This window comes from Verticillium nonalfalfae (assembly GCF_003724135.2).
Source record: "Verticillium nonalfalfae strain VnAa140/NRRL 66861 chromosome Unknown scaffold_49, whole genome shotgun sequence".
NCBI classification, from domain to species: Eukaryota; Fungi; Ascomycota; class Sordariomycetes; order Glomerellales; family Plectosphaerellaceae; genus Verticillium; species Verticillium nonalfalfae.
The window spans coordinates 76,073-94,039 of NW_021167274.1; the positions used below are offsets into that span (position 1 = coordinate 76,073).

At 55.4% G+C, this 17,967-nt stretch overlaps 7 protein-coding genes across 7 annotated transcripts; 3 read left to right on the top strand and 4 right to left on the bottom strand.

Moving 5' to 3' along the window:
- Window positions 1–724: 724 nt before the first annotated feature.
- Window positions 725–2,787, bottom strand: D7B24_006632 (uncharacterized protein; the record flags this gene model as incomplete). Its single annotated transcript, XM_028640758.1, has 2 exons — window positions 725–920; window positions 989–2,787. The coding sequence occupies 2 exons, from the start codon at window positions 2,785–2,787 to the stop codon at window positions 725–727; spliced, it is 1,995 nt and encodes a 664-aa protein (XP_028495038.1).
- Window positions 2,788–5,673: 2,886 nt separating this feature from the next.
- D7B24_006633 (uncharacterized protein) lies at window positions 5,674–6,870 on the top strand (the record flags this gene model as incomplete). Its single annotated transcript, XM_028640759.1, has 1 exon — window positions 5,674–6,870. One exon carries the CDS (start codon window positions 5,674–5,676, stop codon window positions 6,868–6,870), a length of 1,197 nt encoding a protein of 398 aa, XP_028495039.1.
- Window positions 6,871–7,663: 793 nt separating this feature from the next.
- D7B24_006634 (uncharacterized protein) lies at window positions 7,664–8,979 on the bottom strand (the record flags this gene model as incomplete). Its single annotated transcript, XM_028640760.1, has 2 exons — window positions 7,664–8,824; window positions 8,917–8,979. 2 exons carry the CDS (start codon window positions 8,977–8,979, stop codon window positions 7,664–7,666), a joined length of 1,224 nt encoding a protein of 407 aa, XP_028495040.1.
- Window positions 8,980–9,333: 354 nt separating this feature from the next.
- Window positions 9,334–10,764, top strand: D7B24_006635 (uncharacterized protein; the record flags this gene model as incomplete). The annotated part of the gene is made up of 1 exon (XM_028640761.1): window positions 9,334–10,764. The coding sequence occupies one exon, from the start codon at window positions 9,334–9,336 to the stop codon at window positions 10,762–10,764; it is 1,431 nt and encodes a 476-aa protein (XP_028495041.1).
- Window positions 10,765–11,297: 533 nt separating this feature from the next.
- On the top strand, window positions 11,298–11,869 carry RPS17 (40S ribosomal protein S17; the record flags this gene model as incomplete). The annotated part of the gene is made up of 3 exons (XM_028640762.1): window positions 11,298–11,444; window positions 11,512–11,712; window positions 11,771–11,869. 3 exons carry the CDS (start codon window positions 11,298–11,300, stop codon window positions 11,867–11,869), a joined length of 447 nt encoding a protein of 148 aa, XP_028495042.1.
- A 410-nt stretch (window positions 11,870–12,279) lies between these two features.
- On the bottom strand, window positions 12,280–13,146 carry D7B24_006637 (uncharacterized protein; the record flags this gene model as incomplete). The annotated part of the gene is made up of 1 exon (XM_028640763.1): window positions 12,280–13,146. One exon carries the CDS (start codon window positions 13,144–13,146, stop codon window positions 12,280–12,282), a length of 867 nt encoding a protein of 288 aa, XP_028495043.1.
- A 934-nt stretch (window positions 13,147–14,080) lies between these two features.
- D7B24_006638 (uncharacterized protein) lies at window positions 14,081–16,592 on the bottom strand (the record flags this gene model as incomplete). The annotated part of the gene is made up of 23 exons (XM_028640764.1): window positions 14,081–14,119; window positions 14,172–14,210; window positions 14,270–14,401; window positions 14,455–14,480; window positions 14,532–14,638; window positions 14,689–14,743; window positions 14,795–14,840; window positions 14,892–15,110; window positions 15,162–15,178; window positions 15,228–15,281; window positions 15,330–15,410; window positions 15,484–15,517; window positions 15,589–15,610; window positions 15,682–15,732; window positions 15,784–15,827; window positions 15,878–15,938; window positions 15,990–16,024; window positions 16,091–16,113; window positions 16,168–16,223; window positions 16,310–16,320; window positions 16,373–16,414; window positions 16,497–16,509; window positions 16,561–16,592. The coding sequence occupies 23 exons, from the start codon at window positions 16,590–16,592 to the stop codon at window positions 14,081–14,083; spliced, it is 1,239 nt and encodes a 412-aa protein (XP_028495044.1).
- Window positions 16,593–17,967: the final 1,375 nt, after the last annotated feature.

Here is a 17,967-nt window from a genome sequence, read left to right on the forward strand (position 1 = left end):
CGGCGCCCGTGTTCATGAGAGGCGCATCGAGATGCATGTGACCCAACACAAGCATAACCAACTGTTCTGATTCACCCGCGCAAAACAAGGCGTTGGGCTCTGGTGGCCTTTCCCATTCCAATCATGTTCAGCACTCTATACACTTCTACGGCTCACGACGTGCGTCTTTGGCTTTCCTCCATCTCCGTCCACTAATCGACCGAGAGATATCGTCGATTCACCTGCGCACGAGCAAGATGAAACCTCACACGAAATACCTTTCTCAACTCGAACACTCATAATGGTGAGCATTGGCTCATAAATTATCGTCTCAGCTGGCCCAACTCTCGCATGGCAGGGTCACAGCCCGGAGGTCTATTTCGGGGTAATCTATTCTCTCATGCGGTTGAGATTTGGTGTGTTCAGTAAAACCTGCTGGTGATGAATCATGACACACTCAGAAACCTGACGAGGAAGCGTCAGTTATTTTAGAGTTTTTACTTGCGGCGATTTACTCCCATGTCATTGAGTTGTCTCAATCTTCCAGCCCCGAATGACATTTCACATCGTTGAGGTACGCTGACAGCAATCGCGCCTCGCGTGAACTAATACACCACATGGATCATTCTTTTCATGTCATCATGTACATTATTGTATATTTTAATTACATTCCGCAAATCGTCATGTTCGTGAATATGTGCAAGCGTCAAGTGTATACAAAACGGCTTCTGCCTAAATAGCAGATCTACCGAATCTCCAGGCGCAGCGCGTCGTACTGCACGTAGAGAGCCTGCGTCAGGATAGCGGGCTCGTAGTTGGTGGCGCCGTAGGGCAAGCTGAGGACGATCTCGTTCTCGCCAGCCTTGAGCATGCTAGGGTGGAAGCTGAACTTGTTGCCGACCTGGTAGCAGACGACGGCGGAGCGGACAGCACAAGAGCTGCTGTGGTGGTAACTGGGCTATGTCAGCTAATTGTGAAGACACTAAGGAGGAAGGCATGTTGGACTTACGGGATGACCCAGGGCTTCAGGTCCTGGCCGTTCACGTTGACAGTATAAGCCAGGTTGGCGTGAGGCTCGCTGGCGTTGAAGACATCAGTGTTACCCGCAGCGGTCTTGGCGCCGGCGAGCTGCACGGTGAAGGTGGCCTCCCTCTTGCGCCTGACCTGCGCCTCCTCGAGATCGAAGACAATGGTCCAGTTGTTCACGTTGCCGTCTCCCAGGTACATGTCCTTGCGCACCGAGTTGCCACGGCCTCCGAAAACGCTCCAGTGGACGTAGTTGAGGTCCTTGGCGGGGTCGCTCTCGCCAACCTTGTACCTGACACCATCGGGGAACTCGGAGGGGAAGTCGTAAGCGGCCCAGTAGATGAGGTGCTCAGCAGGCTGCCTCGGCTTGGACAGGTCCTTCTCGAAGCCGTGGCGGTACTCGCCAGAGCTCCTGTCAGGGGTACCGATACGGAAGATCTCAGTGCCGGCGTTCTCCTCGCGCCAGCGTGCGTGGGTGGTTCGGATGCGGCCACCGACCTCAACCTTGACGTCGTCCTTGATGTATTGACCGAAGATGCCCTCGGCGTAAATGGTGAGACGGTAGGTTCCGGCCTTGACCATGGGAATGGTGGCATCGCCCGAGTCACTAACCTCAGTCCAGTACTGGTAGGCCTTGGTGTCGAAAACGTTATCCTGGAAGTACACGCCGTTCTGGGAGAGGACAGCGATGGGCTTCTTGGCGCCCTTGGGAAGGTCAACGTGCAACTTCCAAGTCGTGCGGCCCTTGGTAGTCACATAGTTGGGGACGAGGGGGGCGATGGCGTCGTAGAACTCAGAGTTCCACTCGGGATCGGCGTACTGGGCAGCATCCGCGTGGAGCTCCTTGATGTCGGTGCCGGCAGGTCCCTTGTTGAAGTGGTAGTAGTAAGGGCCAAAGGTGCGGTCGAAGCCAGAGGTGATGTTAGGAGTTTGGTTGCCGTGGTGGTTGGAGGAGATGTAGTTGTAGACAATACCGTCCACAGTGAGGTCGGAGAAGAGAGGGCCGCCGAACAGGGTGTCCCTGGTGTTCATGACCATCCAGGCACCAAAGGTAGAGCCATCAGTGGTCTTGCTGCCATCGGCGAACATGCCGTGGGCCTTGTGGTTTTCCCAGGTGGACTGGAAGGTGTACTTTGTGAAGTATTCGGAGAAGTCCTTGACGTAAGGGTCGTTGGGAGTCGCGCTGAGGTCCCAGGTAGCGTCCTGAACGACAACCTGCTTGGCGACACCCTCCTTGCTGGGCAAGGGGCCGTATTGTTCAGGGTTCGTCAGAAGATGAGTCCACATCTGCGTGTTGGGGCGGAACAGGGTGCGAAGCTCCTGCAGGTTGCGCAGGAAGGGCGTCGTCTCGTTGTGGTAGGCGACGCGGCTGAACATGTGAAGACCGGTCTCACCCTCGCGCAGGAAGATGTATTGCTCGAGGACCTGGCCGGTGGCGGGGAAGGTGTCGGACATCTTGAAGCCGCCGTACTTGGTTCCGGTGGCATCCTCGCCAGAGTAGAGGGCCAGCGTTGGTCGATCACGACCAGGGGTCCAGAAACCCGCGGGTGTGCAGTAACAGTCGAGGTAGGGGCCTCGACCGATGCTGCCGGTGGCGGGACCTAGGAGGTCTTCACCGTCGAGCGTCAGATCGACAATGATACCGCCAGTCTTGGTGACCGTGGCATTGAGACGGTCGTTGGCGATGATGTACGAGTTAGACGTCTCTGTCGTTTGGAGGACAGCGGCAACCATCTGGGCCATGCCAGCCATGGCGGCAAGGCGAGACAGCATCATCTTCATGGCGACGTTGTGTGTTCGGGCCGAACTGATCAGGACGAGTAGGTGGCTGGAGAAGACTGTCCCGGGCGGTTGGTAGACCAGGAGTAGGAGAAGCCAAAGCCAGACGACAGCGTCGCGCGCGCAGTATTTATGGCGAAGGGCAATGAGCGAAGGGTAGCAGCCGGAGGGCGTGCCTGTGATGCACTCCCCGTGTTCTCCCCACAGTCCAATTTGCACTGATCATGGGGAACGCGGGGAATGAACCCCCCCTGATGCCTGGGGAAGGCCAGCATGGGCAGCATGAAGTCCTCGCCACGGGTTCATCTCGACCGAGGGCCAAGCTACCCCAATATCAACGACCATGCCGGAACGGGTGGCTGGAGAGAAGCGAGCGACAATGATTGGCACGACTTCGCCCCAGCGTCACTATCGCTAAGATGAGCCGTGGGGTCAAATGCCGATGGTCGAAGAGTAGTTGCGCTCCGGATGGGGCTATGGGGGCGACAATCTGCCGGTCTTCGGCAGAGATGAGGCCGACAGTGAGGAGCAGACTCGACGCCATCGCGGACAATCTGCGCAATGCAGGCATCTTGGCCGACGCGGGCGAGGGCAGGCCACTCTCGAATCGGCGCAAATGCTGTCGAGCTCGGGGTTGACAATTTCCGCGTATGGTAAGTGCATGACTCGGGCAGCACTGAGATGAAGGCCCTGGCAGCAGGCGACACCATGAAAACCACGTGTGCGTCGGCAGGACGGCATGCACCATTGACACGAGGGCGCGAGGAGGCGACGATCAGAGGAGCCATCCAGCAGCTGGCATGCGTGATCCCTGGGCCGTTCTTCCGACCCAGCAGTTGCCTCGGGCGAGCCATGAGTGGAAAGACGAGCATGAGGGCGATTCCAGACGAACGGTTCCTGGAAGCGTGCCGTTCAGCTGAGGGGAAGCGGGGAGAGGCGGGACTGCGGGGGACCCCATTTCTCCCACTATTGGTTTGCTCGAGGGGCCAGATCCAAACAAGGCGATCCAAACAAGGCGAGCTGTTCATCGTCACCGATTGTTGTTCTGGGTTTCGTCCCAAGTCAGGCTTCATCCCAGATTCGTTTGGACCGCCCCGGTCACAAGGACTAATCCCACGTCCCGAGCGAGGTCCGCGGGCACCAGACGTCTACAACGGGAGGCGGGCAGACCTGCAAACACTGTCTGATCGGAGTCTTTGACGATGGCCAGAACGAGGAGCTTTGATCGTGGATGCAAGCCTGGTTGTTCTCGGGCCCAGCCGATATTACGTAGCATGTACCTGGACGATCACTTCGGTCGATGTTTCCTTGACACATGCCTGCCGTCGGTATGCTGGGTTACATTCATGGGTTTCGTTGCTTAACGGATCCCCTGTTCCTTGAATGACATCTCAGTCGGAGACTGGGTTGGGAGACACAGATAAGTGCTCATCCGGATGGCTGGTGCCTCGATCAAGGTCGAGTAGAGATAGGCTTTGCTGGTCCAAGTGGTGGAGGAGCATGAACCGTAGGACGAGTCCTGATTGCTGTCCAGACACACGAACGTTCGAGGCTCTCCACATGTATTAGAGAGACAGGGAAAAAGGCAAGGTGGTAGCCAAGACAGGCGCCTATGCAGTTGTGATTCTATTAGTGGGAAAGATGGAAGTAGCGAAGCAGCAACGGTGGAATACGCTTCTAAACAGAGATGCTACTTATGAGAGTTCTGACTAATCGTGGAGACAGCCTTGGCAGCTCCGTCGTCTTCTTACTCAGCAAGGCCTCTCTGGTGGATCCCTCCGATCAGAATGGAGTGAGCGCTTGCATCACAGCACAGCAACCGCACCGCACAGCAGAGCACAGCAGATGGATCTTCCTCCCTTCAGGGACATCTGCGACATACTAATGGGCAAATATAGCTTTGGTCTCCACCCTTGGCTATCCTGTCTCGTCTGCATTGGGCGGCGTGATCGCGCAGCCGCCCAGCTGGGCTCTTTTGTGCCTGTACACCTCAAGCGCTTCAGGGGCTGAGACGGCGCAAAGCATGACTTCCAATCTCGTCCTGAAACAAGGCCAGAACCAGTCAACCGCCCTCTTGATTTTCCCTGCCGCCATTCCAGCCAACCACCACAATCCGCGGCCCCGATCCAGAACCCGCAACCGCGCCTGGCTCTGGTGTGTGATTCTCCTTTTAGGATGCCAGTCACTTTGGGGTAACATCAGTCACGCATTTTGAGCCATAGCAGCAAGAAGAGAAGGCGTTCGCTGTCGACCAACTCATGCATATCCCTGCAACGCGGAAGTCCGTACCAGCCTACCTCATGCGCTGGCTCGACCACAACTGGCTGTCATCCGCTGCCGTCATGGAGCTCGGCCTCCTTGGCTTGACTCCTGCCCAGAAAGCTGGGACAAGCTAGGAGCCTTGCCAGGAGCCCTCCCGCCCAAAACCAGGCACATCATCCCTCCATACTTGGCCCTGATCTGTCCGAGGCCCTGTCCTCCGCCCATGTACATGAGATTGGGCATGAGTAGTGAGCAATAGCATGAAGATGATGGACGGGAAGAACACGAGCACCTCCCATTCCGAGGTCGGGGGGGGTGTTCGTCCCTCTTTCGACCCCCGTCACCTCAGCTCATGCTCGAGCGCGGGCACAAGATGCTCGAGCTCCGTCTGGAGCCAATATCAAGCTCCCCATACCCCCTCGTCGACCAGTGTCGACATGGTATAACTGCACGCGTCGCCACAGCCAGAGTCCGGCCCGCCGAGTTTGCTACTTTCTGACTCTGTTGCTTCTCTCCCTTGCTGTTAATGTCTATTCTCTTCCAAAATACACCCACAATCACCCCTTTTCGTACTTGGATCATATTGAACCCAAAGACTTGTACGATACCCTCCGATTCCTGAACAGTATGGTTGCCTGGGTTGGGGGCCTGGCTGCCCGAGCCGGCGCCGTCTTTGTCATGTCCAGCCGGCCAGAAACGCAGCACGCGAACCTGACGACGTACACCATCAACTCTATGGCGGCTATCGACGCTCTCCAGAGCACATGGTACAATGTCCAAAGCGGTATCTGGGACAGGAAGTGGTGGAACAGCGCCAACGTCTTCACAACATTGGCTGATTTTGCAAGCATCGATGTCGTTGCTGCGAATGCGCTCAACGTTGGTGGCATCATGAGGAACACATTCGAACAAGCCCAAAAGGAGGCTGTCACTTCCTTGAAACTTATCGACGACACGGGCCTCGTCACGTCATCCTACACCATCTCCATGGTCGGCATGGAGGACGCTTCCACAGAAGTGGCCACCAAACTCATCTCTCGCCAGTTTCCTGGGTTCATCAACGAGTTTTATGACGACGAGGGATGGTGGGCACTGGCCCTTATTCGAGCGTTTGATGTCACGCGCGACCAAGGATACCTGGACATGGCCGCCAACATTTTTGACGACATGAAGACGGGCGGCAATACAAACTGTAACGGCGGCATCTACTGGAACAAGGAGCGAAAATACGTCAATGCCATCTCGAACGAACTTTATCTGAGTGTCGCCGCGTCCCTCGCTAACCGTATGCCAAATCGCCAGGCCTATCTGGATATTGCCGCAGCCCAGTGGGTCTGGTTCAAGGCCAGCGGCATGATCAACGAGAGGGGGACCATCAACGACGGACTGGACGGGTCGTGCCGGAACAATGGCCAGAACACCTGGTCCTACAACCAAGGCGTCATTCTTGGCGGTCTGGTCGAGCTCAACAAGGCCACTGGCGACGCCAACCTTCTCTCAGACGCTGCCATCATCGCCAAGGCCGCCATCAAGGAGCTCTCTGACGACAAGGGAATCCTCCACGATACGTGCGAACCCAACTGCGGCGCCGACGGCGAGCAGTTCAAGGGCATCTTTGTGCGAAATCTGCACTACCTGCATAAAGCCGCCCCCGACGCCGCGTATCGCAAATTCATCCTCAACAACGCGGACAGCAACTGGGCCCAAAACCGGGACGAGGCGAACAAGATGGGAGTCAACTGGGCCGGACCTATACAACGCGTGTCCGGTGGTACGCACAGCTCGGCACTTGACACCCTTGTTGGGGCTATGGCTGTCGTATGACGAAGTGATTGGGCGGCGGGCGTAATACATAATAGTACACAGTATATGGCGTTGATTGGGTAGATATACACATGGCTGGATGTTACAGGTCGGAGCGCGGGCGGCAAAAAGAACAACGGGCTGGGTTCACTGGATGGGCTACTTGATGAATGAATAATGATAACACTATTGACGACCACTTTTGAGCGAATTTGCCTCTTGTCAGGCGCTGCACTCCAGCTGTCTATCCTCCCACGATCTGAGGTGGCTTTCCGTGGCTCGATTGGCGTACCCACGCTGTAGCCGTAAGCTGACGCCATGGTGGCACACGAGTGTGTAGTTCGGATGAAGATCCGCAACGCGTGCACGGTCGGAACAGACAAACGTGGAAACTTGGGCGGAAACAATCGCCCTTTGCCCAGGTCTGGAAACGGACACGCTCTGTTGCACGATGAGGCTGAACACTCTTTGAACGTGAAACAATGTTCGCCATTTCCAGACCAAGATAGCTTGCGCGCGAAGTGACACCGCTTCGCAAGCTTTGAACAACATTTGCAGCCCCTCGCGGTTCTGGCACTTTCTTCCGCCTGCAATGCACCCACATTTCATATGCGTTGTAGCGTCAGCAGCATGTGTGCATGTCCAGTCAACACTGCCACGTTTTTCGCCTGTCGTGGAACGAGAACTCATCATGGGCCTGGCCCGTATTTCATGGGGGGTGAGGTTGCCAGGAGCGGCGCCGAGAACACTGAAGCCATACTTGTGTGTTCAAAACAGTGAAAAGTAACAAGGCGACGGATTTAATGAAGTTTGATTAACCATCTGTTAAATCTACACCGACGCCACGGAGCGCCTCCACAGCCCATTCAGGGAACCTGGTCTTGTCGCTATCGTACAAGTTGCCAAAGAATTGCCGTACGAAATCGGGATACCGATCCTCGATGATAGCCTGTCTCACGTTCCGCATGAGTTCTAGTTGATACCAAACATTATGGATCGTCAGCAGGTGGGCGGCGACCGTTTCCTTGGCAGTATTGTGGTTGATGAATGCTCTTGTGATACCGAGACCCCCTTCTCTGCAGCAGATACAACCGCAACCCTCCTCTATGGGGCCGAAATCGGTCGCATACTTCAGATTTCGAATGTTCAGAACACCATGTTTGGTGATGGCATTGCCGAAACGAGCAGTGCGGGTGGGCCATACACAGTCGAACATGTCAGCGCCGAGCGCAACGCTGACGACGAGGTCTTCTGGATAGCCGATGCCCATGACGTACCGTGGCTTGAGGTCGGGTAGCATCTCGGTGCACGTCCGGACGACACGGCAGTAGTCGGCCTTGGCCTCGCCGCCACTGAGTCCGCCGATGGCGATGCCTGGGGTGTCCCGCGCAAGCATCTGCCTGCAGCACTCCCTTCGCATCTCGAGGTCCAGACCGCCCTGAATGATGCAGAACAGGTTCTGGGTCGTCGGGTTCTGGTGAGCTGCAATGCAGCGGTCGAGCCATCTCACGCTGCGTTCCATGGCCTCGCGCATACGCTCCTTGTCTGGGGACGTTGTCACGAGGACGTCGTCTAGCTGCATGATGATGTCGCTCCCGATGGTGTTCTGCAACGAGATTGAGTGTTCAGGCGTGAGAAGCATGGGTGACCCATCGTGTGGGCTGAGAAAGCGCACACCCTCCTCGGTGATGTTCGCCAGCTTAAGGAGGCTGACCATTTGAAAGCCACCGCTGTCGGTCAGAATGTTGTGGTTCCATCCCTGTAGCTTGTGCGCACCGCCGACAGCAGCAAGGACATCTTGCCCGGGCTTGAGACCTAGATGATAGGTGTTGTTCAGGCACAGGCGACAACCTGTCTCCTCGAGCTGCTCAGGGGTAAGTCCTTTGAGCGATGCCTGTGTCGCAACAGGCATGAACATGGGAAGCTGTACTGGTCCATGAGGGAGAGTCAAGTTTGATGCACGAGCTCTTGTTGTCTGGTCTGAGCTGTTAGCAACGTCTCACACGGCGAGGTAGTCGGTGGGTGTCTGGAAAACAGTGCCGGCGTCGAGGAGGAATTATTTCATACCGAACAGCGTGCGATCAGCTCAAACGTGAGGGCCGCTGAAGAGCTCACATTGATGGAAGCCATTCTTCTTGTAGCCCACATGGAAGTCAAGAGTCCTGGGCTTGTTGTGAAGTGAAGGTCACTTCTACTCCATGTTATCAAGGCACAGCTCTTGACTTTTAGGGGAGAAAAGGTCGAGGCAGGTACGGTACGTATGGGTCGCACATTTGAGCGGCTCGTGGTCGGTTTATCGCAAGGGGGAGCAAAGTGGAGATGGCATGGCGGAACTGGCCAATGTTAACGCGCCAGTCTGCTAGCTGGTAGTTTCCGCATCACTCCATTGGAAATTTCCCTCCACGCCCAAACGCCAACTCCAGCTCTGCCTCAAGACAACTTCGCAGCCTCGAGCCAGCATCACCACCGGTGCCGAATAGGGCCATGTCTGCCAGACTCTCGCCCGGAGGGGCTTTGCTCCGGTCGTCGCGTCTATTCTCCGTTCCGAAACCAATTCCTGGTCCAAGTGCTGCCAGCGAGGATGCCGGATATGGGAGCACCCTTCGCAGGCCGACAGGCACATCGCCATACCCGACGCATCAATCCATCACGACGCCCGAGAGTTCGCGGAGCCAAGGCGACTGGGGCTTGAAGCGCTCTTTGCCTCTTAAGATGACCACCAAATCGTCCACGCCATCCATCCACGTAAAGCACCTTGACTCGATCGAGAAGATCACCGACTACTCCTCCTCATCCCAGCACTCCATTACGCTGCAGAAGTTCCAGGAGCTCAATCTGCCTCTTACCGTGCCGACCCTGCCGAATCGCTATCGTGCCGTATCCCTTGGCACTACTTCGGTTTTCGAGGACGATCACGACGTTACTGCCGTCGGAGGAACTGGATCCGACAAGAGGTGGAAATTCGAAGGGCCATGGCTGGCTGGCTTGACTGAAGGACAATTCGAAAATTATGTGCAAAAGACCGTCCGCAACAGACGTCAGGAGTTCCAAGCGTTCCTCCGAACGCGCTTGGCTTCCGATTTGACTGCCGCACAGCAGCAGGCGGCTCTCGATAAGGCCATCGAGGCTCCAGCGCCTGTGGTCGCCAAAGACGTCACTGAGGATCAGCTGACGGAATACACTCGCAAGCTGCGATCTGACCGTGTCACTCTCTTTGCCCTGATCAGCGAGTTCCTTGACCTCGCCCCGCTCAACCCCCCGAGCGCCATTGCCAACATGTCCGCTGGCACCCGGATCGAGTCCAAATCGCCTAACCCCTACGCCGAACGCGGTCCTCCGATCACTCACCCGTCTGGCGGTCTGTCGTACATTCGAACAAATGCTCATGCCGAAAACCACCCGCTGTACGGACCTCAGGCGAACCCTTCGCCTGTCTTGGCCCGGATCATCTCTCCGAGGCACATGTCCAACCCCGCCAAGCTGGGTGTCGCAGGCTTCATCACGGACACGCCGCAGGGCGACTCGGCTTTCAACTACCGAAGCTACCGTGGCGGCAAGGCTCGTGTTTCTGGTATCGCCACATTTGACCCCGAGATCACGGGTGGCTCTAAGTGCTACGTGGAGCCCGTGTCGGCGAACATCAACTCCGCCGGCAAGCTTGTTCTCAAGGTCGACGAGGCCAGCGAGGAGGCGCAGATGATCAAGAAGGAGTTGATTGGCAAGGCTGAGATCTACAACAACAAGAACCCCAATGCTCATGCTCTAGAGTCTGAACCACGAACCCACTCCCAGCGTCTGGGTGGATATCGCGGCTCTCCATTGGGACGACGAGATGGATCTCCTCTGATCAGAAGGCAACCCAAGCCAGGAAAGGTTCAGACCGGTAGCTCTCAGAGCTACGGCCTGGATAAATGAATGCACCCGATGGTTCCAGGGACTTGAAACGTCAACGTGCATGCGCATCCGTCTGGGGGGTTGGGTCGCCACCCTAGACGTGTACTATCAGATAGATCCCTATGTATAGCAATGTAAGATGTTCAACAAGTCACGCGCCATGTAGCCCAATACCCCGGAGCTAAACTTAGAGATCCTACAAGCCAAAACGTGACGTGTATTGCTCTGGTGTAAGTGAACGATAAAGACTGCCTTCAGTCGACGCGGGACGGTCTGTGAGTGCGGTGCACTACAAATGCCGAAAACCTCAAGTCGATGCAGTACGGTGGGCTGCGTGGGATTTTGTGGTCACGTGTCAGGCTTGAAGCATCCCCCACTAGGTATCCAAGTACCACAGCGAACGAGAACCCTAGGCCCACTTTTTGATTTTACCACACAAGTCCTTTCTCCCACTGTTCTTTTCTGCAACCGACCCTGACGAATTTCACGGCCTCATCACGACCTCACGACAACCACCGCCCAACCACCTCGTCCTTTGATCCTCAGCCGCCAAAATGGGTCGCGTTCGCACCAAGACCGTCAAGAAGTCCGCCAAGGTCATCATTGAGCGGTACTACCCCAAGCTCACCCTGGACTTCGAGACCAACAAGCGCATTTGCGATGAGATCGCCATCATCGCCTCTAAGCGCCTCCGCAACAAGGTCAGAAAGCGCTTCCCAAGAGAACCGGTGACCCGAAGTACCAGGATTGACAGTTTTTGAACAACAGATTGCCGGCTACACTACGCACTTGATGAAGCGTATTCAGCGTGGTCCTGTCCGCGGTATCTCCTTCAAGCTCCAGGAGGAGGAGCGTGAGCGCAAGGATCAATACGTCCCCGAGGTCTCTGCTCTCGACTTCACCCAGAACTCCGAGAGCGGCCAGCTCGACGTCGACGTCGAGACCAAGGACCTCCTCAAGCACCTCGGCGTACGTCTCTACTTTTCACTATATGCGCGAGTGCGTCTTCGGCTAACCAGACATGCAGTTCGACGCCATCCCCGTCAACGTCATCCCCGTCTCTCAGGCCCAGGCCCCCGAGCGTGGTGGCCGTCGCTTCGGCGACCGCCCCCCTCGCCGCGATTAAGCGTTGTTTGTTACGATGGATGGAAAAACTGGTGGACGATACCAACTGGGATCAGGCATTCGGAATATTGCCGACGGCGTCTCGCGGACGGTAACACGGGCATACTAGAACTCAAAGAGAAGTTCATCCCCCACCAAGGTGTCGCTGATTTTGCTGGGTTCGCCCACAGATGACGCTTGATTGCCATTTGCTTCCCCACCTGCCGTGATGTCGACGTCGGGCGTTACGAGTAGGCAGCCCAATCCTCACATGAGGCTTCGGGATCTCCCAGGTCTCATGTTAGCGCGTCGTCACGCCCGACCGCGCGTGTGTCTGAAGTGTGACTTATGGGGTATCATTTTTGTGACGAAGTTATCTGTGGGATGATTTATCCGTTGCCCTGCTGCCCGGGGGACGTGCATGCGATTTTGCTATCCATCTTGCGCGCCCTCGATGGCTTCCTCGTGGGCTTTTGCCTTACCTCTGCCCGGTTTGTGACCCTCTATCAACAGGTGCGCGGTTCTCTCGTGCTCGCTGTCTTCTTCGTCCGAATCAGGCTCAACCGGTGGCGCGACCTCTTTTTCACGAATTGTGAGAGTTACCGTCCCTGGCGCCGTCGCTGTGCCGTTGTCCCCACGCTCCAGAGCCAGCGCAGCCATGTCCTCCGCTGGGTTTCTGTTGTTGAGCGTTAGGTGTCCGACCGCCTCGGTAGCCTGCGAGACGGGTTCCTTTGTTGTGAACTGAGCTTCTCCCATGAGTTCAATCTCGATATCGGGGATGCCCGCTCGCTCCCACGCCGCTGTTTCGCTCAGCTGAACCTTGACGTACAGAGCCCTCCTCTTGCAGTCTTGCGAGCACCACCTCTCCATCTCTTTCCTGTCCACAATGCCAAAGTCCTTGGACCCCACGTTCATGAGCTTCCACGGCCCGCCTCGCGAGGGCTGGGGCTTTGGCCTCGCGCACAGCGTGTACCCGCACAGCTTGTTGGCATTGCGCTCCTCGATGAGGTCCTCGAAATCACCGGGCTGGAAGAGGCGCACGTGGGTCTTGAAGCCCGTGACGTCGGACGGCGCGGGGTCGGTGGCTGGGTGGCGACCCTGGGTCGCGGGGTATTCAGAGAGGAGGATGAGGCTGTCGAGGATCTGCGCCTCGAGGTCCTTGCGCTGCTGCAGGATGCGCGCGTGTTGGAGGGCCAGCTCCTTGGGATCTTTTTTTCGAAACGTTGCTTCGGCGGGGCCGTCGGGGCCGTGGAGCGCTTGCTTGAGAATGCCCTTCAAGGGCTTAATGTCGGTGTCCATTGCGCGGTGTCGTTTTCAGGTCAGGGGGTCTTCCTTCGCTACGCTGCCGGGAGACTTCTTCGTCATTACGGTTGGTGTCTACAGAGGGTTTGAGGTTTGGCGCTGGTAGCCGTCCCGTCGGATTTTGCCATTGAAGGACCCAGAGCCCTGACGTAGAAGCTTATCGAATCAGCCATGACAATGTGGATCCTCGAGGTTTGGTCAACCTCATATTTGGGTAGCGTGAATATCTCTCAACTGAATGGATATGCATTTGTAGGGATGAACTTCCCCGTGTCTTGATGTATTGCTCATCGAAACCCCTTATTAGCAATGTGACTTATACCTCGAACCAACCCAATCCTGGTATTCAGGCGGCTTTTGAATTGCAGCGAACAGACGTGTCTACACAAGGCCTGCCAGTCACAGGACGACGGTATACCCTGTGCGTTGTCAGTCTTTATGTCTCATTTGGATATATTTGTACGATGTTCGTGATTCCATGTGGCGGTGTTCTTCACAGTTCGGCCTGGAAAACTCCATCTATACCGTCAATGGATTTTATGCTCACCAAGCCACTGTGCGTGCAGGGCACAGCGCAACCCAGATGGGAACTGAGCTGCATTCTAATTCCTTGAACCTCCACAAGCCAACAACCCGGTACCTACGGCCCCCCCATTTGTACGAGATTCATACGGATGTGGCCTTGCCATCTCTTTGGCTCAGAAGTATCGCGGCAAGGTCCACAGCCTGTTCAGGTCCATGTCACTCTGGGTGCCGATGCGTTGCTCCCAGCTGTCGACAATGAACGAGCGTGGCCAACGCACGGCGATAAAGAAGTGATTCTTACATCAAGGTTATGGAGATTTTGTTTTGATAAGCTCAGTATTCCTATCTACTTGACTTTTGTATGCAACGCCTATCCTGCTTGTGAATTTTGAGCGGTTTTCCTTTTTTAGAGCTCGAGACCAGCCTCGGCCACCTGAAGACCATACTATCAAAATGTTAGCACATGTTCCGAGACACACGTATTTGAGATGTCCAACCTTCTTGAGGCGAATGGCAGCAATCGTGATGAAACCAGACTGTCAATGGTGTTAGCATCTGCAAAAAAAAAAAAATACTTGGCGCAGAGAGCATGTACCGTCTCGGAAGGATCAAAGGTAGTGAGCGAGTCCATGGACGCGTCCTCCTCGGAGTAGAGCTTCTCCTGGGAAGTACGGCCAAGAACGTACGCGTTGCCCTTGTAAAGACGAAGACGGACCTCGCCGTTGACCTGTTTTTCGAGTTAGAGGTCGCCGATTTATGGCATTCATTACCACAACTTACACGCTCCTGGGCGAAGTCGAGAGAAGCTTTCCCCACTGTTAGTTTGTTTTCCTGAACATGAGAGTGACATCACTTACGCTGAAGGAACGCCCTCTCGGGGCTGAAGTACAAGCCGTTGTACAGAAGCTCCGACCACTGCTTGCTGAGGTTGTCGCGAAGGGAACGGACACGTCCATCAAGCACCCTTCCGAGTGTCAGCTGTGGAATCGTCCACCTGTGTTGGAGAAAACTCACAGTCCTTCGATGCTAATGTGTGACAGGCGAAGCAAAGTCATCGCGGGTGAGTCGTCTAGGATCTGTTAGAGCATGTCGTATTCGCAGAGACCAGGGATTCGCATACAGCATCCACGGCTCTTGAGGCCGATGTAGCGGTTCTCAACGATGTCCTTCACATGAATTAGCTTATGGTATAGTACTGTGAGCCATGGAGTGCTTACAATGCGACCAATACCGTGCTGCTTGCCCAGATCATTAAGGAGCTTGAAGAGCTCGAGCGAGCCGGTGACAGTCTTCTCGGGGGTGACGACCTTGACAGGAAGACCCTTGTCGAAGTGAATGCTGATGTCGAGGGGTGTATCAGGCGCCTTCAGGGGCGAATCGGTCCTGGTCCACATGTCTTCAGGGGGAGTGACATTGGGGTCCTCGAGCATGCCCGCCTATATCCAATCAGCCCTGATAATTGTGGTTATTTCTCTCTTATCCCATACCTCGTAAGAGCAGTGAGCTGCGTAAGTTAGCGGCAGTCATGTCATCCGAACGAAGAGCTTGCTAACCAAGATTGTCATCCATAGAGTAGGGCTTGGCCTTGGTGGAGGTGACGGGGATGCCTAAACCGTCTTAGCGAAACCCAGCAAGAGTCTGCTGTGCGAACTCACCCTTCTCGGCAGCGTAATCGAGAAGATCGTTGCGGCCCTGGAAACGGTTGAAGAAGGTAGGATCGCGCCAAGGAGCAATGACTAAACAGAAGTGGTTGATTAGACTCAGATCAATAGTTGTGTGCGCAAGGGTTAGACAGGATCCGGACTATACCCTTGATCGCGGGGTTGATCGTGTAGTAAGCCAGCTAGACAAAGGCATCAGTATACGTCGTACTCGTTTGTGAAGTCATGGCAAGCGTGGGCCGTCTGTTCGTACCTCGAAGCGAACCTGGTCGTTACTATTGAATTCATTAGCCAGATGCCCTCCTGTATAGAGCCCCTCTAGATGTGGAGCTATGGAACGACTTACCCCTTTCCCGTGCAACCGTGAGAGACGTAATCGCATCCCTCCCGCGCGGCACTACCATATGTCAGTATTAACCGGTAAGGAGTACAGCGGGAGATAATTTACGCCTTCATCATCGCACGCGCGATGGCAGGACGAGCCAAGCTTGTCTGGATATACGTCAGGTTCTATGTGTCCGCAGAGACTCGATCGAACGTACGCCGAGGAGATATTGGTCCTCGTAGATGGCATTGCAGGCGATAGCCTTCCAGCAGAACTCGCTGCGTTGGTCAGTAAAAGATATCGAATATCATGTGTGTATACCAACATACTCAACAAAGTTTTGTGTGATGTCCTCGATGATCATCTACATTTGTCAGGATTCTGCGCCCGATGTGGTCGGGGGGTCTTGTCGTGTGCCGAAGCAGCATACCTTCTCAGCACCAATCTGAAGAGCTGCAATGATCATCAGCATGCGATATCCGCTTCGGCCTCATCGGTAGAACTAACCCTTCTTCTCGACGGCATCCCAATCCTCCTCCTGACCGACATTGGCAAGAAAGCAGCTAGAAGATATCAACAGCCGCTCCGATTTCTTCACTTGTGTATTGCGCAGCTCCATGAGCTGCCCACGTGATAGAAGGCTGCTTACACGACGGAGTACTAAAGACAGTGGTCAGCTCTCTCCCAACAATTTTGAACCCGTCCTACTTACATCCTGTTCAATGAGCCAGGCAAGAATGGTCGACGTGTCGAGCTATACAGGATTAGTATGGGAAGAAACGTGGAGCTGGAATTGACCGTCGAAATTGATTCGAGATCGTGGTTCGAGAACGTACACCGCCAGAGTAGCTATCGCAAGTCAGTGCATTGAACTTTGAATGCGGGGGCGGGGTAACCTACGCAAGGCAGACCTTTCCCTTAGAGCCAGCCATGGTGATGATGCTTTGGTGCTTCGGGTAGTAATATGTCGTCAGAGGAAGGATCCGAGTGAAGACGCAGGGTCAATTGATGGTGGCAGAGGGGATTCAATGGATAGAGGAAGAGAGAAATGATTCAGACCGTGTTGGCTGGAGGAATAAAAGGTAAGGGTGCGTTGCGAGATCGGGTGTGGGTCCCTTGGGCCAGCGTCGTGGACAAGGTACCGGAGACCCTTGGGCAAGTCTGCGGGCACTTAAGGTACCTTCCCGTCAGTACGCTTGTGAGTCACTGACACAGTCACACCCTAGCGAAGGATACCGCGGAATTCTGGCGATACCTGCTTCCTCCACTATCGGCGCCAAAAAGATAAGGACCCTAGCCTGAAAAATAGTGCAGCGTGCAGGAGCGGACATGCAGAGCAGGCTGATTGGCAACTCTTTTTCATGTTGGGAGTACGTCGCCTGGGGTAGTGGGGTGAGAAAAGTCAGTGTGGCCTTCAAGTCATCCTCTCAATGACTGTTGCTTGGGTGCAACCATTCCCAAAAGCTGATGCAGTCTTCTTCACTTGAAAACGGGAGAGTCTTGTCATGAAGCCGAAGAAAGCCGCGTCCCACTAATCGCTTGGTACACAAGCTCACGGGCTACAGGCAGCCCAGCCCGGAACGGTTGGATGTTGATGGGTGCATGCCACGCGGTCTTTGCATGCTCCTCCTTGGTGACTACGCATATGTGAACAGCCAGCGCGATGCGGCAGTGCTTCCTCCCATGGTCATATGATACGGTTTGAAACACACAAGATACCTCGCTGGCTTACTCGCACGTGGTGCTGGCATGAGAGTTATCGGGATTTCGTGTCCCAATTCGGAACTATGCAATGCGTGTTACTGGCAAGCGATGGACGAGCTCTTGATGACGGATCGATCCATCTGCACGGTATGGACCTGGAAGGCCAGCGTAAGAATGGATAGCGCGATTCTTGGTAAAGCGAAGTCAGTACATGTTCACGACCTCAGTCATAGGCCTCTGTCGCTGATCCTCTGGAGATTCCGCCCACATCCGGACAGAGGCAGGCTGGTGCCAGCTTATCACTGGGCTGTGACCTCATCGGGTCGAGCTACCTCGGACTAGAGTGGTACCCAGAGACACCGAGACAGAGGCGTGCAAGGATGGCAAGGTGAGGGAAGGTGTGGGACGCGGCCAAGGCAACCTCGTCATTGATTGGCGCCCACCCCACAGCTCAGTGCCCAGTGCTCAATGCTCAGTGCTCTGCTCTGCTCACGACTACGGGGCCCACTGAGGAGCCCATTGTCGCCTCCAGCGGGACGACTCCTCTCTGCTGTCGCCTAACAACACCAAGCTCCCACCTCGCACTTCCAACCATCACCACCC